The sequence below is a fragment of the Oryx dammah genome, unplaced genomic scaffold, assembly GCF_014754425.2.
Source record: "Oryx dammah isolate SB20612 unplaced genomic scaffold, SCBI_Odam_1.1 HiC_scaffold_27, whole genome shotgun sequence".
Lineage (NCBI taxonomy): Eukaryota > Metazoa > Chordata > Mammalia > Artiodactyla > Bovidae > Oryx > Oryx dammah.
In genome coordinates this window covers 50,266,694-50,289,668 of record NW_024070211.1, presented here as the reverse complement: position 1 = coordinate 50,289,668, position 22,975 = coordinate 50,266,694, and the positions used below count along the sequence as shown (strand labels likewise).

Here is a 22,975-nt window from a genome sequence, read left to right as displayed (position 1 = left end):
GATCCTAAGAAGCACTTTCAGCCTAAGCCAGTGGTCCCCAACCTTTTGGGCACCAGGGACAGATTTTGTGGAAGAAAATTATTCTTTGGACCAGGGGGGGGGGGGGGGGGCGGCCAGGGCAGTGGTTTCAGAATGAGTCAAGGGCATTACATTTATTTTGCACTTTGTTTCTAGTATTATTACATCAGATCCACCTCAAATAATCAGGTATCAGATCCTAGAAGGTCTAAGCCATTTAGAGACAGACCATAAGCATCCTTCAAAAACACTAAAACCTGACTCTCTTGACAGTTCTTTCCTCAAAGAGATTTTTAAAAAGGATTTTGAGTAATTCTAATATAACTTGCAGGGCTTATCTACATATACCACATAAAATGCAGTAAGAGAAAGAAATCTTGATTATGATGACAAGTATTATGACTATGTCTTTAATTTTTTCTAAACCTATTATAAATAATAATTTATAATTATTAGAATCAGGAAGGCATATTTAACTTCAATATAAAATTAAATTTTTTATTCAAAGAGTTTTACAGGCAAAGTTTTAAATACAATAAGGAAAAAAAATCAACCTTCTCTTTAAGTACTACTGCACCAGATATCTCAGCAAATAAATTACTCCCTGGCAATGTTATGCTTAGATGGGTGTTTTGGAAAGCTACTTTGGTTTGGAGTCCTTAGGGTATGTGTCTCACTAATCTATAAAAAAAATTTTCAGCACAATTAAGATGATGCAAATTTTTATAGAATAAAAAGTTGTACAAACTTACTGATCAGGAAAAATAATTATTTCTTTCTAAAGATTTTCTTCTACACATACAATATTCCAATAAGCCATGAAGACAATACTTGACTTTAATAAAAAATTGAGAGAGTCAGCATTTAATTCTTATTCTCCAACATTATCACTATTTAATTAGATGATAGCAATCATAAACTCCTATTCTTCACTCAAAATTATCTGCAAAATTATAGTATTACCCATAGTTTTATGTCCTCTGTATCATAATATAACTCAATTCAGAGGCAGCATATGCAAAGGGTAAAAGCAGAGACCCAGAAACAAGCTTGCCAGTGTCAAATACTGGCTCCACTATTTTCTTGCTATGTGATTTTGGGCAAGAATTTATCCTGGCCTCTTTTTTTCTATCTGTGAACATGGCTATAATAATGGTATCCACCTCAAAGGACTGCCCTAAAGATCAAATGACCTAACAGTCATGTAAAGTTCTTGCACAATATCCAAAATATAAGAGCTCTATAAATGTTAGCAATCCTAACTCATCTCATCATATAAAGTGTTAGCAGACCTATTTGTTTTTAAAAAAGGCACTTCTACTATTTTACCTAAATACAAGTTTATTTTGAATGGAGTAGCCATAAGAGTTAACAAAACAGAGAAATATAAATACATTTCGAGAGACTGGGAGTCAACATTAAGAACAACTAAGCTGAAGCTCAAATGCCTAGAGGCTGTAGGACACATGTCGTCCAGGTTAAGATGCAACAGGCAGAGAAGACTAACAGCAGTTTCAATTATGAGTCTTAAGCTGAAAGTCACAAAAAGAGATGCTCAGAATTGGAAGTACTGATTTAAACCTAAGCTGCTTCACACATGGATAAACCTGTAACATACTCTAAAGGGAGTAGCTGCAAGGATTTGTTTAATCCTAAACAATGATTAGTTAGTGTTTATGTAACAGTACTCACCTGTAATGAAACGATCTAATGGCATCACAGGAGCAACATGAGGTGTGGCTTGTGTAACGAGAAGATTGATCAGATCTTGTTTAAAATTTTTCAGTGTAAGCAATGCTCTTGCAACAAGGCCACCCATAGAATGACCGATTATTGCCACACTTTTTGGAGCGAATTCTTGACCCTATTTAAAAAAAATCATCAAGGCATGATTAAAGATTAGAATCACAGTAGACATAATAAATACTTCTCTGTACATATAAGCAATTTTATTGAAAATAGAATAAACTATTTCTACAATCTCCCTTAATAAGACAGAAATACATTTTCATACACTTGTAATTAGTATATTCATACTGTTTTGTGTTCTGCAAGCATTTTTAAAAGTTAGGCTTTGGTTTTTTAAACCAAAATCACAACGCTTGGTCTAGCAAATCATGTTTTTCCCATTTGTTATATTGTATGTAAGAGGTGTGATTACATTTGGTGTATATCAGAATATTAGGGTATATAAAGTCAGATCACTTATTTGAAAGTGGAGGTATCACAAAAAAGCCACAACTATTCCAGCTGCCATAGCAATGTACTATTGAATCATATTGATATATCTTATCTCATCAAATTATTTCTCTATTGTGGGCCTGGACTTAGAAAGGAGTCAGCAATTCACAACATTTATTCACTGATATTACATATTTTAATTTTTAAAGTATTTCTTTTTAAAAAATCTCTTCTATCTCCATATAGTATCAACTGTTTTTGAAGAGTTTTGCTCTCAAGGGGTATATAAAGAAAGATGTGGTTGTTAAAGTAGAAGTAAAAATAAAGTTTTTACTTTTTAAGAGAGAATAACACTATATTTATATACTACTGAGCATGATCTAGTAGTTGTTTTTGCTTAGTTCTCAATTGTGTCTGACTGTTTGTGACCCTTTGGACCACAGCCCACCAGGCTCCTCTGTCCACTACCAAACTTCTGTTCATCACTTTCTGCACTGATCCTTCATCCATGCCTTCTCTCCTGTTACTATAATCTGGGCCTCATGCAGAACCAGAGTTAAAAGAATTGACCTGAGACTGCTATCCTTATAACTGACTGTATTCAAGGTTGGCTCTGGTTTGCTGTCTGGGACCACGGACTTTGGAAGGGTTCCCATCATTTCAAAAATGATAAAAATGGCTCATTATACCAAAACTGCTTTGTAAACATGGTTTATGTTGAATACCTTCAGCCTTATTTTTGTTGGGATTTTAGCACATGGGAGGCACAGGCACAAGGTGTCCAGGTGACTGGCCCTCAAGAAAAAACCTTGGCTACTGAGTCTCTAATGAATGTCTCTCATAGATGACACTTCATTCATGTCACAATCGTTGCTGCAGGAATTAAATGCATCCAGAGTGACTTTCCTGTAAGGGGACATTGGGAAGCTTTCACCAGGTTTCTCTGGACTTCACCCCATGCACCTTTTCTCTTTGCCAATTTTGCTTTGTATCCTTTCACTGTAATAAATCATAACCATGAGAACAACTATATGCTGAGTCTTGTAAGGCCTCCTGGATTATCATCAGCCTGAGGATGGTTCTGGTGATCTTCTGAAACATACTTATCTTAGCAAAAGCCAAACCCTACACATGTGCTCTGAAACCTATCCCCTTTGGCCTTCTCAAGGACATCACTCTGGCAATTCTTCTCACTTTCTTCTTGCATTATTGTTTCTGTCTACTAGATCATTCTCACTAGTATATAAATATGGTCTTCCCCACTGGCTAGAGGGTAAAGAATCTGAAATGCAGGAGATGTGGATTCAATCCCTGGTCAGGAAGATCCCCTGGTGGAGGAAATGGCAACCTACTCCAGTATTCTCCTCTGAAAAATCCCATGGACAGAGGAGTCTGATGGGCTACAGTCCAAAGAGTCACAAAAAGTCAGACACAATTAAGAACTAAGCAAAAACAACTACTAGATCATTCTCACCAGTATATAAATATACTGTTATTCTCTCTTAAAAAGTAAAAACTTTATTTTTTACTTCTACTTTAGCAACCATATCTTTCTTTATATACCCCTTGAGAGCAAAACTCTTCAAAAACAGTTGTCTGCACAGTACTTGCTGTCTCCAATTTCTCAAACACTGTTAAACCCATTCTGATCAGGTTTTCCCCTGCAAAACTCCTTTAAAACAGCACTTACCTGGTCACCAAGGAATCTAAAGATCAATTCTCAATCCTCACCTTACTTGACCTATCAATGGCAATTTACATAGTTGATCACTTCTTACTCTTTGAAAATGCTTTGCTTGGTCCTTGATGAGACACTTACAGTTCTCCTCTTAACTCACTGACTCCTCCTTTTTAGTCTCTTGCTAGTTCCTTCTTATCTCCCTTCACCTCTTAATACTGGTGTGACTCAGACCTCACTCCTTAAATATCTTCTTTCACATCTTGAACCGATTAGTGATCTGATTGAGTCTCATGGCTCTTTACATCTCAGTTCGGTTCAGTTCAGTCACTCAGTCATGTCCAACTCTTTGCGACTCCATGGACTGCAGCACGCCAGGCCTCCCTGTCCATCGCCAACACCCAGAGTTTACTCAAACTCATGTCCATTGAGTTGGTGATGCCATCCAGCCATCTCATCCTCTGCCGTTCCCTTCTCCTCCTGCCCTCAATCTTTCTCAGCATCAGGGTCTTTTCCAATGAGTCAGTTCTTCGCATCAGGTGGCCAAAGTATTGGATTTCAGCTTCAACATCAGTCCTTCCAATGAATATTCAGGACTGATTTCCTTTAAATGCACTGGTGGGATCTCCTTGCAGTCCAAGGGACTCTCAAGTCTTCTCCAACACTGCAGTTCAAAACCATCAATTCTTCGATGCTCAGCTTCCTTCACAGTCCAACTCTCTCATCCATACATGACTAATGGAAAAACCACAGCCTTGACTAGACGGACCTTGTTGGCAAAGTAATATCTCTGCTTTTCAATATGCTATCTAGGTTGGTCATCTTCCCTTCCAAGGAGTAAGCGTCTTTTAATTTCATGGCTGCAATCACCATCTGCAGTGATTTTGGAGCCCCCCAAAATAAAGTCTGACACTGTTTCCACTCTTTCCTCATCTATTTCCCATGAAGTGATGGGACCGGATGCCATGATCTTCGTTTTCTGAATGTTGAGCCTTAAGCCAACTTTTTCACTCTCCTCTTTCACTTTCATCAAGAGGCTCTTTAGTTCCTCTTCACTTTCTGCCATAAGGGTGGTGTCATCTGCATATCTGAGGTTATTGATATTTCTCCCGGCAATCTTGATTCCAGCTTGTGTTTCTTCCAGCACAGCGTTTCTCATGATGTACTCTGTATATAAGTTAAATAAGCAGGGTGACAATATACTCCTTTTCCTATTTGGAACCAGTCTGTTGTTTCATGTCCAGTTCTAACTGTTGCTTCTTAACCTGCATACAGATTTCTCAATAGGCAGGTCAGGTGGTCTGATTCCTATCTCTTGAAGAATTTTCCAAGTTTATTGTGGTCCACACAGTCAAAGGCTTTGGCATAGTCAATAAAGCAGAAATAGATGTTTTTCTGGAACTCTCTAGCTTTTTCCATGATCCAGCAGGTGTTGGCAATTTGATCTCTGGTTCCTCTGCCTTTTCTAAAACCAGCTTAAACATCTGGAAGTTCATGGTTCACGTACTGCTGAAGCCTGGCTTGGAGAATTTTGAGCATTACTTTACTAGCGTGTGAGATGAGTGCAACTGTGTGGTAGTTTGAGCATTCTTTGGCATTGTCTTTCTTTGGGATTGGAATGAAAACTGACCTTTTCCAGTCCTGTGGCCACTGCTGAGTTTTCCCAATTTGCTGGCATATTGAGTGCAACACTTTCACAGCCTCACAGGATTTGAAATAGCTCAACTGGAATTCCATCACCTCCACTAGCTTTGTTCGTAGTGATGCTTTCTAAGGCCCACTTGACTTCACATTCCAGGATGTCTGGCTCTAGGTGAGCGATCACACCATTGTGATTATCTGGGTCATGAAGCTCTTTTTTGTACAGTTCTGTGTATTCTTGCCACCTTTCCATAATATCTTCTGCTTCTGTTAGGTCCATACCATTTCTGTCCTTTATCGAGCCCATCTTTGCATGAAATGTTCCCTTGGTATCTCTAATTTTCTTGAAGAGATCTCTAGTCTTTCCCATTCTGTTCTTTTTCCTCTATTTCTTTGCACTGATCACTGAGGAAGACTTTCTTATCTCTCCTTCCTATTCTTTGGAACTCTGCATTCAGATGCTTGTATCTTTCCTTTTGTCCTTTGCTTTTTGCTTCTCTTCTTTTCACAGCTATTTGTAAGGCCTCCTCAGACAGCCATTTTGCTTTTTTGCATTTCTTTTCCATGGGGATGGTCTTGATCCCTGTCTCCTGCACAATGTCATGAACCTCTGTCCATAGTTCATCAGGCACTCTGTCTCAGATCTAGTCCCTTAAATCTATTTCTCACTTCCACTGTATAATCATAAGGGATTTGATTTAGGTCATACCAGAATGGTCTAGTGGTTTTCCCTACTTTCTTCAATTTAAGTCTGAATTTGGCAATAAGGAGTTCATGATCTGAGCCACAGTCAGCTCCCAGCTTGTTTTTGCTGACTGTATAGAGCTTCTCCATCTTTGGCTGCAAAGAACAGAATCAATCTGATTTCGGTATTGACCATCTAGTGATGTCTACGTGTACAGTTTTCTCGTGTGTTGTTGGAAGAGAGTGTTTGCTATGACCAGTGCGTTCTTTTGGCAAAACTCTATTAGCCTTTGCCCTGATTCATTCTGTATTCCAAGGCCAAATTTGCCTGTTACTCCAGGTATTTCCTGACTTCCTACTTTTGCATTCCAGTCCCCTATAATGAAAAGGACATCTTTTTGGGGTGTTAGTTCTAAAAGGTCTTGTAGGTCTTCAAAGAACCATTCAACTTCAGCTTCTTCAGTGTTACTGGTTGGGGCATAGACTTGGATTACTGTGATACTTAATGGTTTGCCTTGGAAACGAACAGAGATCATTCTGTCACTTTTGAGATTGCATCCAAGTACTGCATTTCGGACTCTCTTGTTGACCATGATGGCTACTCCATTTCTTCTAAGGGATTCCTGCCCACAGTAGTAGATATAATGGTCATCTGAGTTAAATTCACCCATTCCAGTCCATTTTAGTTCGCTGACTCCTAGAATGTCAATGTTCACTCTTGCCATCTCCTGTTTGACCACTTCCAATTTGCCTTGATTCATGGACCTAACATTCCATGTTCCTATGCAATATTGCTCTTTACAGCATCGGACCTTGCTTGTATCACCAGTCACATCCACAACAGGGTATTGTTTTTACTTTGGCTCCATCCCTTCATTCTTTCTGGAGTTATTTCTCCACTGATCTCCAGTAGCACATTGGGCACCTACCAACCTGGGGAGTTCCTCTTTCAGTATCGTATCATTTTGCCTTTTCATACTGTTCATGGGGTTCTCAAGGCAAGAATACTGAAGTGCTTTGCCATTTCCTTCTCCAGTGGACCACATTCTGTCAGACCTGTCCACCATGACCCGCCCATCTTGGGTGGCCCCACATGGCATGGCTTAGTGTCATTGAGTTAGATAAGGCTGTGGTCTGTTTGATTAGATTTACTAGTTTTCTGTGAATATGGTTTCAGTGCATCTGCCCTCTGATGCCCTCTTGCAACACCTACCGTCTTACTTGGGTTTCTCTTACCTTAGACGTGGGATATCTCTTCACGCCTGCTCCAGCAAAGTGCAGCCGCTGCTCCTTACCTTGGACAAGGGGTATCTCCTCACTGGCCACCCCTCCTGTCCTTAAATGTGGAGTAGCTCCTCTCAGCCCTCCTGCTCCCACGACTACAACTTCATGCTAGCTATACTTGGGATGTCTACAATGTACCTTAAATACCATCTGTCTAGAACTGAACTCTTTAATATCCTTTAGATCTGTTCCTCCTCCATTTCTCCCTACCCTGGTTAATGATAATTAAATTCTTTTAGTTTTTCTAGTTTGAAATGAAGTATTAGTCTCTCAGTCATGTCTGACTCTTTGCAACCCCATGGACTATAGCCCACCTGGCTCCTCTGTCCACAGAGTTCTCCAGGCAAGAATACTGGAATGGCTTGCCATGCCCTTCTCCAGGGGATATTCCCAACCCCTAGGTTGAATGTGGGTCTCCTGCATTGCACGCAGATTCTTAACCATCTGAGCCACCAAGGAAGCCCGTTTTCCAGTTTGGGTCATCCTTAACTCTTCTTTTTCTCTCACATTACGCCTCCATACCTGAACTGCCAGCAACTCCTGTTGCCTTTGAGATTTATACCAGTATGACCATTTCCTATCATTTCCACTGCTATCAACTTGATCCAAACCAAAATTAGTTCAATAGCTTCCTAACTGGTGTCTCTTCTTCTACCTTTACATCCCTTCAGTTTATCCTCAAAAGCACACTGACACCAGAATGATAGTTATAACCTAAAACAGGGCTTCCCAGGTGACTCAATGGTAAGGAATTTGTCTGCCAACGAAGGAGACACAGGTTAGATCCCTAGACCAGCAAGATTCTACATGTTGCAAAGCAACTAAGCCCATGGGTCACAACTATTGAGCCTGCACTACTGAAGCCAGAATGCCTAGGGCCCATGCTCTGCAACAAGGGAAGCCACTGCAATGAGAAGTCTGTGCATTGCAATGGAGAGTAGTCCCTGCTCTCAACTTCTAGAGAAAAAGCCCGAGCAGCAACAAAGACCCAGCAGAGCCAAAAATAAATAAAAATTAAAAAGAAAAAACCTAAAACAGATCATGTTATTCCTTTGCTCAAAAACCTCTTTAGTAGCTTTCTGTATCATCTAATAAAAGGCAAAATTCTTAAAACTGCCTGCAAGACTCTATAAACTGCCTTCCTCCCAAACTTTCCTTCTACTAACTTACTGTTCCATCCATACCAGACTCGTTTTTCCTGAAATACAGGACCCATGTGTTTGCCTCATATATTTGTTTCCTCTTCCTACAGTACTTTCCCTAGGTATCTAAATAAGTTAAGTAACTAAGTAAGTAAAGTCGCTCAGTCATGTCCAACTCTTTGTGATCCCATGAACTGGCTGTAGCCCACCAGGCTTCTCTGTCCATGGGATTCTCCAGGCAAGAATACTGGAGTGGGTTGTCATTTCCTTCTCCAGGGGATCTTCCCAACCCAGGGATCAAACCTGGGTCTCCTGCATTGCAGGCAGATGCTTTAACCTCTGAGCCACCAGGGAAGCCACTCCCTCATGTCCTTAGTTTGTATCAAATTGTCTGTGTCTCAACAGAGGTCTTCACTGGGTGCCCTTATTTATAATTGTAGTCTACCTTCAACTACCTATCTCCCCTTTCTGTTTTTAATTCCTGGTATTTATCATAAGATAGTATGTATTTTTCTTATTTATGATGTTTTCTGCCTGCCTCTCCCTTTTTGAACATAGTTCCATCAGGGCTTAGATTTCTGTTTTATTCATTCCTATATTTGCACGCAGACTCACATGATGAACAAATGTGGTTTCTTCCATCTAAAATGTCCTCTCACTTTCCCATACCCAAGAATATCCATTCAACAAGACTGAGTTGTCTCTTAATCCCTATTGTACTTGCTTGTAACAGAAATAATACTTTCTAAAAGCCTAAATTTAAAAAAAAGTCTATTAGTTCTATTAAAAATGTAACATGTATTTGTTAGAGAAAACAAGACCAAAAAAAAAAAAAAAAAAGGAAGGAAAACAAAGCACCTAATACTTTGCCAACTAAGGTCCGTCTAGTCAAGGCTATGGTTTTTCCTGTGGTCATGTACGGATGTGAGAGTTGGACTGTGAAGAAGGCTGAGCGCCGAAGAATTGATGCTTTTGAATTATGGTGTTGGAGAAGACTCTTGAGAATCCCTTATACAGCAAGGAGATCCAAGCAGTCCATTCTGAAGGAGATCAACCCTGGGATTTCTTTGGAAGGAATGATGCTAAAGCTGAAACTCCAGTACTTTGGCCACCTCATGCAAAGAGTTGACTCATTGGAAAAGACTCTGATGCTGGGAGGGATTGGGGGCAGGAGAAGAAGGGGACGACCGAGGATGAGATGGCTGGATGGCATCACGGACTCGATGGATGCGAGTCTGAGTGAACTCCGGGAGTTGGTGATGGACAGGGAGGCCTGGCATGCTGCAATTCATGGGGTGGCAAAGAGTCAGACGCGACTGAGAGACTGAACTACTGAACTGAACTGAATACATAACATTAGAGACACAATTGCTTTTTGGGAAAGACATTTATGGGATTAAATCTCATTTTGATATCACATCTAATTTATCTTATCTAATAACTATCAGATATGTAAAAGGTTCTGTTTGATCTTACGGCTTGTTTCATCCTACAATAAGTGTAGATTTAAGCTAAAAAATATTTGAAGTAATTTTAAAATGCTGACTTAGGCAACGAATCAAGGCACCTAAGTTTCATTTTCAAGATACACAGGAATACCAATGACTGGATGACTGTAGCTTTACAGTTAAGTCTTGAATCAGGCAATGCAGGACCTCCAACTTTGTTCTTTTCCAAGGGGTCTTTTTTTTATTTGTTGCTTTGATTCTTTCCACATAAGCGTATCAATTTAAAAAAAAGAACGACTGGTATTCCATTTGTAGAGCATTAAATCTACTGGCCTATTTGGGGAAATTTTACATCTTAATCTTGAGATTCTAAACCATAAAGTTGGTCCGTTCGTTTATTTTGGATTTCTTTAATTTCTACCAGCAGGGTTTGCCGTTTTCAGTGAATAGATCTTGCACATCTTTCACTAAATTTATCCATAAGATTTTTTATACTACTGTAAATGCATTTCAAAACTTCACCTTCCATTTGATCACTGATTTCTAAATATTGACCATTTACCTGTGATTCTGCTAAATTCACTTATGAATCCTAAAATTATACTTCTACTTTAATCTTCAAATTCTGATGATATGTTTTCATTTTAATTCAATTCAAAACATTTTCAAATTTCACCCGTGATTTTCTTTTTAACCTCTGGGTTATCTAGAAGTCATTTCCAAACATTTGATGATTTTCCAGGTATCTTTTTGTTGAGATTTCTAATTTAATTCTGTTATGTTCAGAAAATAAACCCTGTATGACTTCAATCCTGACACTGAGACTTGTTTTATGGCTTAACATATGGCATATCTTAGTAAATGTTCTAAGTGCACTGAAAGAGATCACAGCTTGTTCAGTTGTTGGGTGTGGCCTATAAATATCAGTAAGCCCAGCTTGTTTCTACAGTTGTTGGGCACGTTCTATAAATGTCAACAGGTCAAGCTGATTAACAGTATTAAAATCTTGTATACTTTACTGGTTTTCTATTTATTTCATCAATTATTCAGAGAGGATTGCTGAAATTATCAACTCTAATTGTGAATTTACCTATTTTTCCTCTGGTTTGTTAATTCTGCTTCATCAACTTGGAAGCTCTGTTACTAGGTGCATACTCCCTTGAGATTCTTTGGCCTTCTTGATGAGCTGACTCTTATTACCAAGAAATGTCCTTCTTTTTCAATGTAATGTCCTTTGTCCTAGAATCTATTTAATTGATACTAAGATTGTCATGGTAACTTTCATACTATCTGTATTTGTATGTGTATTTTTTCTATTTCTTTACATTTCTTAATCAGGATTTTTACATCTAAAATGGCTTTTGCTTTCCAGTACTCAGATTAGCATATAGCTTGGTGGGTCTTGTTTTTTAATCCAGTCTGACAAGATCTTTCTTTTAATTGGAGTGTTTAATCCATCTACAATTAATATAATTATTGATAGCTGCACTGAACTCTATCATCTTGCCATTTGTTTTCTGTTTGTCCCATCTGTCTTTGGGTTCTTTCCTTTCAGACTGAATACATTTTATTGTACTTCACTGATACTGCATTTTTTACAAATCAAAGGTCTATGGCAACTTTGCACTGAGCAAGTCTATTGGTGCCATTTTCCAATAATATTTATTCACTGTGTCACATTTTTTGTAATTATCGCAATGTTTCAAACTTTTCCATTTCACTTGTTATGGTGAGCTGTGTGATCACTGACCTTTGATATTACTACTATGAAGGTTCAAATGATGCTCAGCATTTCTTAGCAATATTTTAAAATTAAGGTATGCACATTTTTAAAAACATGACGCTATCACACACTTAATAGACCATGGTATACTGCAAACATAACTCTATATGAACTAGACCCCCCAAAATTCATGAGGCTTGCTTAACTGCAGTATCGGCGTTATTGCAGCAGTCTGGAACTGAACCTGCAGTATTTCTGAAGTAGATCTGTATTTCTCCTCCATTTGCTCTTTAGCTGCATCTCCTTCTTTGTTGTTGTTGTTACTCTAGAAATTACAATGTACAACTTTATCGGTCTATCATGGATTAATATTATACTTCTTACTGTAGTGGAATAATTCTATTTATTCCTCTTCCTATCTTTTCACCATTAGTATATATTTTCCTTCTAAATAAATTATAAACCTCAATGAATTCATTACTGGAAATAAATTTTTTAACCTTTTAATTCTGAACCAATTAGACACTGGCTCTCTAATCCTAACCCTTCCTCCTTGGTATGGTATTGCCTTGCATTGCCCTGTGCATACGTACTGTAGCACTCAAAGACTGAAAGAATCAAATTTCTAGAGCTCCTATCTATGCCTAGTTCTTAGTTCTCTTCTTCTCCTACTCTGACCACAAATCTAGCCATTTCTGTAGTCCCAAATGCCAGCCTCTGCCTTCTTCAGCTTAGTGATGTCAATTTGCTCTGTTTCATCTCTAAAACTTCACCCCATGGTCTGGAAAATGCTTCCAGGCAGAAAGCTGGGCCCTAATGGAGCTCACATCACATTTTCCCTCTTTCAGTGATCACAGTCCTTTACCATTTGGTTGTCCAACATCTGAAAACATGTGCCTCAGATATTTTCACTAGTTTTATAATTGTTTATATATGAAAGTGGTCTACTCTAGTACCAGTTATTTAGACAATTAGCAGAATTAACGACTAGAGGAAAAAATAGGTAAATTCACAATTAGAGTTGATAATTTCAACAAATCCATACTAATGGATTTAGGAAATACAATGTACTCCTAATTTGTATATAAAGGGGAAAAAAAAATCTGTTTTCCCAAAATTCACAAGAAAGAGTTCTTGTAAACTGAATTTGAACTTCAAAACCCACGAATGAATTCAAAGCAATAGAATTTCACACAAGAAAACCTCTGTGCCACCTTTGCTTCAACTTCTGTGCGTGTATGTGTATACACACAACTCTTTGGACCTCATGGACATAGCCTGCCAGGCTCCTCTGTCCATGGAATTTTCCAGGCAAGAATACTGGTGTAGCAGCCATTTCCTACTCCAGCAGATCTTCCTGACCCAGGGATCAAACCTGTACCTCCTGCACTGGCAGGCGGTTTCTTTACCGCTGAGCCATCTGGGAAGCTCATGTAAACAAATAATTTAAAATACGCTGAGTCTCTTCAACAAACAAAAAAAGATACCAGTAGGCTGATCACTATTGATTTGCATGATTATCTCATACCTTATAGAGCTTGAGAATTGTTTTAATACATTCATGCACAAACTTGGTCTGTTTCTGAAGACTTCCACCATACAGTGCCACCAGTTCTTCATTGAAATTCACGCTAAAGAAGTCAAAGTGGTATTTGAAGTCAATGTCTTCGGCTTTTCTAAGTGCAATAGAGCCAATAGAACGAACTGCAGAGGAATAGGATTAAGTGTATATGAAACAAAAATTTTTAAAGTTTCTTCTATTCTAAAGCTTCAAAATCTCTTAACAAATAACTATCTCACACTCTGAATAAAACCTATTTCAGGGTGACATCCTTAATAATATCAATTTAGAAGAACAAACCCACCTAGCAATTGTGTGTCTTGTTCTATAAATTTTTAAAAATTAAATATAAAGTGAATGGTTCGTTCATTATCTACCTGTTTCCCCTTCAGCAGGGGCAACAACAGCTAAAAGGGAAGAAAGGAATCCTTACACAATAAGAAGTAGGAACTTTGTCAAACTTGAGGATTTTAAGACAGAAAATCCTACAAGAAATGTCTGCTCATTACAGCTCATCACAGTGGTTTTAAATACTCATGGAAGATTTGTCTTTTTCTTACACATGACATCACTGTAAGTAAATCTTGTCATGCTCTATCTTCTAAATATTTCCCCAATCAAGCCTTCTTCACCACTTCCACCACTACCTTCCTAATCCAAGCATCATCATCTCTTGCCTGAACTACTCTAATAGTTTCCTAAACAGGCTCTCTGCTTAGAGAGCCTATTGAACACTGTGATAAAGCATATATATGTATATAAGTAATATACATATATTGTGATAAATATGTGACATATACCATACATATATAGTGATATGTATATATACATATACACATATGTATATATACATATTTATGTATATATGTGATATATATATAAAAACAATTTTTTAAGTTGCTGGTCTCTTAATTTCAAATGTAATTTCCATTTCCCACAATTATACTCTCTAGGTTTTGGGTTTAGCAAACAAAACATTTGTTTGCCACTCCATTTTTTAAACATATTCACAACCTATGTAACTCATTGTGCGAAGCATACAATTTAATGATATTTTGTATAGTCACAGAGGTATACAATCGTTTTCTGCAATCTAACTTCAGACATTTTTTAATCACTCCCAAAAGAAAACCCTTTACTCATTAGCAGTTACTCATTATTCTCTTCCTAATTCCTAGAAAGCACTAATATATGTGTGTGTGTGTATATAAAACTGAATCACTTTGCTGTATACCTGTAACTAACACAACACTGTAAATCAACTATTCTTCAATTTTTTAAAAGATCTAAGATAAAAAATCAGTAAAAGTTACTTTTACTAGATTAAAAAAAAATGTTAAGTGGAAGAAGCCAGTCACAGAATAATATACACTGAGTGATTACAGTGAAAAGTTTAAAACAGCCCAAAATTGGGACTTCCTTGGTGGTCCAGTAGTTAAAACTTGGTGCATCCACTGCAGGGGACACAGGTTCGATCTCTGGTTGGGAAACTAAGATTCTGCATGCTGAGTGGCAAGGCCAAAAGTAATAATAATAATAAAATTAAAAATATCAGTTCGTCTTTAAAAAAATTTTTTCTTAATAGCCCCAAATAAGTAGAATGAATTAGAGATGCACACTAAGATGCTAAAACTATAAAGAAAGTAAAGAAAATGACTACCTTAAACTTAGGATTGTGGCTTCATCTAGAAGGAAGGGAGGGAGTTTTAATCAGGAAAAGGCACATAGGGCTTCCAGGCCGACAACCTTCCACTTCTTGACTTGAGTATGGCCCCTGGGTACTCACTTTATAATCATTTTTAACCAAATAGCGACAGTCTACATATTTTTCTGTTCATGTGTTATACTTCAAATACAATGATTAAATTTTAAAAATCAGAGTTTATAATTTCCTACCCAAACTCTCCAATAGTTATCCATCACATTTAAGTCAAAATTCTAAGTCTCTTCCACAGCTTTTGATACAGCCTGTGGCTACTTTTCCATCCTCATCACTTTTCACCTTCTCTAGTCTCAGTAGCCTTGAATGCACCAAACATGTTCCTGCTTCCACGTCTTCCTTGCAACAGTACCATACCTTAGTCCCTTCCCATACTCAGGCCTCTGCTCAAAATGTCATCTCCTCATACTGGCCACTTCATCTAGTCACCTCTTGACCCTGTTTATCCTTTATCCCTACTCATTTATTTTTCTAACTTTTAACATTACTGGCATACTAATATCTAGCATATCTAGAATACTGCTTAATATCTAAAACACTGCCTGGCTCATGGTAGGTACCCCATAAATATTTGCTAGCTAAATAGATAAACATGTAAGTAATTATACTTTGTTGCTGTTCAGTCACTAAGTTGTATCCAACTATTTGCGACCTCATGGACTACAGCACACCAGGCTTCCCTGTCCTTCACTATCTCCGGGAGTTATACTAAATGTTGAAATAATTCTATTCTCATTATATAAAAGAACACATCATTTTTTAAAAAAATAACAATAAAAAAGGGATTTTAGCTGAAATTACTTCTACATTGCTTGACTATTACACTAGGAATAACTGCTATATTTCAATTTGGAATATGTACACAAATCTTCCCCAACCCCACCTTTCTGTGTTTGCCTCCCTATTTCTAGATCTAATTTAGATAGCTCCAGAAGGAAGAAATCAATCTCCTCTCTTGCTCAGCATAACTTAAACCACCGATTTACTTCTCTAGTCAATGCTTTAGGTTCTCTTTTGTGTACCCTCAATTTCTAACATAAACCTCTTACTTCTGCTGATTCCCAAATCCCTATATCACCTATTTATTATCATCTTATCTTCTCCTGCTTATTCTCTGCAAAGTGGCTTTCAACTTTTTTTTTATATACTTGTCACATACTTCTCTCAGATAAAATGTCATATATTTGTGACTCCCAGTATGCGTGGTGAAGTAGTTAATGCAGAGTATGTATCTAAATTAATTCCTTAACTGAATTTCACAGCTTTCAAAATTTATTTTTGAGACTTACCTTGCTTATAACTTCCAGCATTACCAGGAAGAAAGAGAACAGGAATACCTGTTAAAGGGAGAACTTTGTGTTCTTCAGCATAGGACCCTTCTCCATAAAGATATAATTCATAAGCAGGATAGCGTTTTGCCAGTTTCTTTGGAAGTTCAATTTTCTATAGGAAAGAGAAAGCAATTTCACTTTAATCTGTTTTAGTAATACAATTCAGTCTCACTATACCCAATTCTGAATTATACAAATTTGAAACAGAACAATATAAAAACGTTACTGATGATAAAAACTACATTTAATGAACAACAAAGTTCTACTTTTAGTTTACACATATGAAGCATCCGTCTTGAATTATGCGAGTTTTAAACCATGTAGTCTTCAAGAAAACATAAAATGAGACTACTTAAAATTCTAATAAATAGAAATTACTCAAAATAGCTACTGACGAGAAAAATACTGGTTTATGTCAGCACACGCCATGTTAACATAATTGAAAATACATTAAATTTAGTATCACTTATCAATTATACTTAGAAATGATGAAAGCTTTCCATTATTAAATGAATTCTTTTTTGCTATTTTAAACTGTTTTGTAATGTCTCTCTCCTTTTACTCAGGACCTAATATATACTCCAAATTGCTGTATCATTCAAAGGAAAGTAACTTTGTTTTATAATGCAGCTTTCCTACCTCTCAACTTAATATGCTTGACCTACAATGTACTTAACAAATTAATCTGAATTGTACAGGCATGACTTGGTCAAGACATGGACAGTCTTCTCACCACAAACATTCCAATGAGTTAGCATTTGTTTCAGTTTTCATGGACCTGGTGCACGGTTTGTCGGCAAGCCTAAAACTACTCTGCAATTCATATTATTATTTACCAAATGAGCCAGTAATTGACATTTCTTTCAACAAAATATAAATAAAGTCTTAATGTCATCCCCAAAAGGTAGGCATCTATAAAATTAGTAGTAAAGCATAAAATCTTCTTCTGCTCCTTTCCCCCCGCCCCTTTTTCTCTTTTACCCCTAAGGGATAGAGACCATTAAGGGCTTCCCTGGTGGCTCAGACAGTAAAGAATCTGCCTGCAATGCAGGAGACCCGGCTTAGATCCCTGGGTTGGGAATATCCCCTGGAGAAAAGAATGGCAACCCACTTCAGTATTCTTGTCTGGAGAACTCCATGGACAGAGGAGCCTGGCGGGCTACAGTCCAGGAGATCACAAAGAGTTGGACACGACTGAGCAGCTAATACTGAGACTAACTGAGAGACCATTAAAAATGAAACCAGTTAAACTGAACAGTAGCTTTTATTTAAAGAGACATCAAGAGATTTAATGATCTAGCAGTTATAGATCCTCTGGAGAAGGAAATGGTAACCCACTCCAGTACTCTTGCCTGGAAAATCCCATGTACAGAGGAGCCTGGTAGGCTACAGTCCATGGGGTCGCAAAGAGTCAGACACAACTGAGCGACTAAACTAAACTAGTAATGTACACGTGCTTGGTAAAAATTTTAACTACTGAGTGAATTTTGAAAATTGTAAATGGGTAATGACTACTGAAAAAAATCACTGTTCTAAAAAGAATAATTCTGATCATTTATGCAAATTCCTGAATATCTGAGGATGGTACCATAAACAATCTGTGCCAGTAACACCATGAAAACAACTTCAGAGACTGTGAGCCTGTTGTTTAAGTTACTAGCAACTTTATCTCCTCAAATATTCAAAATACAGAGATATCAACTATTTGCTTTAAGATGTGTGTATGTACCTCAACTTGAATTAGTCCCAATATTAATTATGCACAATAAATAATCAAAAATAAAAAGGATGCAATATTTTGTTCTTTAGGTGTAAATTATGCAAGAAAAAAAAGGAGAACAAGGGAACAGTTATCTTAACTCATTATAATTTAGCATACTATTTGAGATAGTAGGTTCTTTTTAGGACGGTGACTAAACAAAGTTTTGAATGAGTTGAAAACTAACTAAAAAGGATAAAACAATCAAATATATCCAAAAAAGTATTTAATTCCCTGGAGACAGAAAAATAAGCAAAAGATTATTATTTGATAAATTTCACAATCTACTATTATAAAAGCAATTTCATAGTGAGACAATGTACAGTTAAAAATATGACTGCAAATAATATGGAGTAGAAAAAAGCATAAACATGGAAAAAAAGACAAAACAAAAACATAAAGTGGGAATCGTAGGCAATGGCAAAACTGTGTTTCAACAAAATTCAAGTTGGGAGTAAGTGGCAGCAAAAGACAGGAAGGGTATTACCTAGATTGAGGACAGAAAAGATATAGGTATACAAAAAGGATGATGATTAAAAAACAGAAGGTGGTCAAGGAGTTTAAAAAAAGAAAACATTTATAGCAACAGGACTCCAATATATTTTAAATTGATTATTTTAAATGAGAACTCTCCCCCACCAAAGGCTAACAATCCATAGTCCATACTGCTGTCAAGAAATAACCTTGTTAAAACATACAGCTTTTGAGTTTCTTCACTACACACACACATGATAAACACTTGAGAGGTCCTTTAAAACCTGGTTCTAATTATACTTACCTACTTCCTTATAATTTGTATATGCCATATTTTAAATGTTTTAATATGTTCCAAAATTCAAGATTCAATAGGGTATATACTGAAAAAGCTCTACTATCCTTGGGTTCATTAGTTATCCAATTACCTACTCAGAAGGCAACCAATGTTAGCAGTTTGTGCTTCCAGAAGTAGTTTACAAATATACACAAATATAAGCAAATGTGTCTTAGGTTATTTTCTCCTTTTCATAAAAATGATAACATACTATAAATACTACTTATGGACTGTATCCTGGTGCCTTCCTACCTTCACAAATGTTCTTTATTCCTGCAATTTTGTTGTTTCTGTGTGAACTACATACATATCCTACATTGCCCAGTACACAGCCTCTTCTCTACAACTGTTGACTGCCCAAGATGAACATGGCTGTTCACTTCTGTGAAGAGCCTTGTACGCACTCTTACAGTGAAATTATAATGTTCAATACATTATATTTTGCCTATTCATTTCATTCCTGTCTCCCTCATTATACTTTAAAGACAAATTTAAAGGCACAAGTCTGATTTATCTCTAATTCCTCCTCACCCAAATCTTGTATCTAAAATTTACTTACCCAGAGAAGTCATTAAATGATATACTAAATAAACATCACACTTAATAACAAAATAAGTGATTTGCGTTTCCCAATATCAGCATTTCCTTTCAGAGAGCAGGTCACATATCTACAGCCAAATAAATTATTGCATGAAAAAACACAACACAGATGTTTTCATCTCAAATTCTACAATTTGGCTAAAATGTAAGGCAAAAAGCTTTCAAGGATAATGTATATTTTGCCTGGTAGGTTTGTGAGATGTTCAACTAACTCTGAATAAGTGAATCTAGGAAAACCAAAGGTAGAGGATTAAGAGATATTTTTAAAAATTTAAATTCAAAACAATTTTTAGAGTTTCAAATTCCTGTCCCACATTTTATTTTTAAAATGGAAAATAAAACTGAGCATGTTTCAACCAACCTTTTAAATGCCTCTAAAATTCTGCTAAAGAATATGTAAACAAGAAGTAAAAAAAGAAGAAAAGCATCGAGAAAAAAAAACCCCACCAGTTATCCAGAAATCTCACTTATACTCAAAATGACTCATTTCTTAGGCAGCTTCTGCAACCTAGTGTGCACAGTAAAATGAAGAGTCAAACACAAATACTGTAATGAATAAACACTTTTTATACCATAAAGATAAAAATGTACTGAAAATGTGTAGCAAAACTCCTGCCACTCTAATATTACAGTACTAACGTATTATGAACAGAAGTATAAAACTTCAAAAATAAATAAAACCTCAAAACAGCAAAAATAAATAAGACTATTCAATAACAACAAAAAAAAAAACCCAAACAGCTCTTTTGCATTAGCTACACTAATTTTCTGTCTTTCCAGTCAATATTATGCTGCTTTGTTCCCAACAGTAAGTGATTTCTACTACTTGAAATTTTAAGATAGCTTCAATAATTGTGGATAATCCAAAAATAAATGGGAATTAGTACTGTATTGTTTCCATTTTAACCAAATTCTTCAGTGCAGTACAAAACTAAAACGACCTACTTCAATCTACTGGGAGTTTTCTAATTAAACCAAAGAAAAATAAAAGATTATAAAGGCTCTGTTTTCAGTTTTTTAAAAAATCTAAACTAAAAGCCCACATATTTAACTATATGCAGCTTCTGATAAACATAAACCAGCATATTCATTTAGAAATTAAAAGACCATTGTAATATGCTAAAATCTGCTCCCTCAATAGCATCTGATATCAAAAGCTTCCATTTCCGTATAAGCACTGATCCAAGGTAAAGATCTCAAAACAAATCAAATCTCAATTCCAAGCAAGGTAAAGATATCAAAACAAATGAAATCTAAATTTGAATTTTGCCCTTGGGAAAGAATGTCTTCAGCAATTTAAACCTTAAGTAGTTTTAAGATCTAAATAATAGCAGGATAATCAAATATTCCTCCATAATGACCTGCACACAGAAACAACCAGGATCCGCATCCCTCACCTCAAAGAAGAAATTTTCTATGGTTTTAAATGCATTTTATCAGTAAGTTGTAGTACACACACTTTTTACGGTAGGGAGTTATCATTACAATATATATTCCATTCCGGTGAAATTTCTTTAGATGCCTGTGTAATTTGTCACTCTTTTTACAGCTGGTCATGAATGAAATTCTAGAGTCTACTATGCTGAACCGATAAAGCAACTGTGATTGAAAATATCGAAAACAGAAAGATGGGGGCGGAGAGATAGAAGGGCCGGGTCTTTTTAAAATTGCAAACACAGTGAGAAAACAAAAACACCACCAGGAAACAGATTTTACATTCAACTGGTAAGGGGCGACACGCCCCTATACAGGATGCAAGCACAGGCACCGACCCAGGACCTGCAAGACTAGGGGGCTCCCCAAAACCTTCCCCGGAGAAAACTGAGTGAGTTCCTCATTTATTTACTCATCAGGTTAGCCTTTCACATAGAGGTAAATCCCTGAAGTCTCTAAAGCAGACCTGGGAACTATCTAGGCAATATATGCTCTGTAGAAGCTTGGACTACCGGGCGGGAGGGGAAGAATTTCGGCGTGTGGGAAGCAGAGGGCTCGGAGCACCTGTTAAGGCAGGAAGGCTGGGAGGAGGGATTTGGGGAAAGGGACTGGAGCTGAGTCTCCGGGGATGAGGGGCGTCGGGCCCGGCCCTTCTCTGCTTGGGATTCGGGACCGCGAACCGGGCGGAGGAACTGGGAGCAACCTCGAGGGGGACGGGGAGGATGCTCCGGGAACCATCTATCAAGGACCCCACCGAGAAGAGAGGACACAAAGGGCAGGAGAAGGGGACCGCGGGGGGCTGCGAAGTATTCTGGGGCCAAGAAAGCAGAGACGCAGTAGGGGTAAGGGGAAGGGAGAGGCGCGGGGGGCCGAGGCAGGGGAAACGCACAGAAGGGTAAGGCTGGAGGGGCCCGAGCCTCGGAGCGGCCAGCGAAGGGAGGGCAGAACCTCACCTGATACTCCGGGTACTCAAACATGTAGCTCATACTGCACTTATTTTCCTCAAAGCCGAAGAAGACGTCCCATAGCCCCAGGGTGGCCATGAAGACCATGAGGGCGTAAAACGCCAGGTTCCAAAGATTGACAGAGCGGAGTAACATGATGCCTCCCCCACTACAGCCGTGGGGCCCTCAGCCCTGACTGAGGGAACAGAAGAGCGTCCCGCTGCCCGCGCGGGAGCGAAACCCGAGCAGCGCGCGCCTGCGCGGACGCCCGGCCTGCCCGCGCGCCCACCGCGCGTTGCGCCTGCGCGCAGCCTCTCCGAAACCTTCCAGCCCAGCGTCTCCCTGGGAGAGCGGAGGCGGCGTTGGCCGCGGGAGCTCGAATCTGAGGACTGGGAAAAGAAAGCGCGGAGTGGGCTGGGCTGGAGGGTGAGAGGAGGGAGGAGAGGGCGCGAGGAAAAGGAAAAGGAGGAAAGCGGAGGGGAGGGCAGTGAGAGGCCGGCTAGAGAGAAAGAAGAGCGGTAAAGTGGGGACGAAAGAGGCATGGGAGAGCGCGGGAGTCCTGGAACCGAGGAGAGGGAAGGACTGAGAGTGGGCGTCTGGTGGGCTAACCTGGAGAGAGAGAGAGAGAAAGAGAGAGAGGCGATTAACGATGGTGAGCCGACCAGGCACGGGGAGGGGAGACATCAGAGCCCGGGGACCATCAGCTGTCACGTCGCGAACATCTCTCTCCCTGTGCAGCTTAAAAACCCTAACCGTTCAATTTTGAAACGCCTCAGGCCTCCGCAATTTCGGTTCTCCCAGCGGTGGTGGAGTACATCCACAGCTCTCTGGACCGGTTAGCTTAAACTGAGATCAAACGGCGTTTTCTCCCCATCCTTGACCGCCGATGTCGACCCAGTAGGCAACAGTGCTTAAAAAGCACGGGCTCATAAAAAGCCACCAGCAGGTCGACGAGATTCTAGTCTTGGTGTAAGATAAAAGACTGAATCAAAAAGCATCGTTGGTCTTTAAATAAT

General features: G+C 38.3%; 1 protein-coding gene across 1 annotated transcript in view; it reads right to left on the bottom strand.

The window, feature by feature from the left end:
* The window catches only part of PGAP1 (post-GPI attachment to proteins inositol deacylase 1), a 79,338-nt gene extending 57,076 nt beyond the window's left edge, over window positions 1-22,262 (bottom strand). The window contains exons 1-4 of the mRNA XM_040228879.1: window positions 21,969-22,262; window positions 16,370-16,523; window positions 13,328-13,503; window positions 1,711-1,882 (exon numbers count right to left, since the gene is read on the bottom strand). Coding sequence (XP_040084813.1) covers window positions 1,711-1,882; window positions 13,328-13,503; window positions 16,370-16,523; window positions 21,969-22,115 — 649 coding nt within the window. The 5' untranslated portion in view covers window positions 22,116-22,262. The remainder of the gene's footprint in view (window positions 1-1,710; window positions 1,883-13,327; window positions 13,504-16,369; window positions 16,524-21,968) is intronic.
* Window positions 22,263-22,975: the final 713 nt, after the last annotated feature.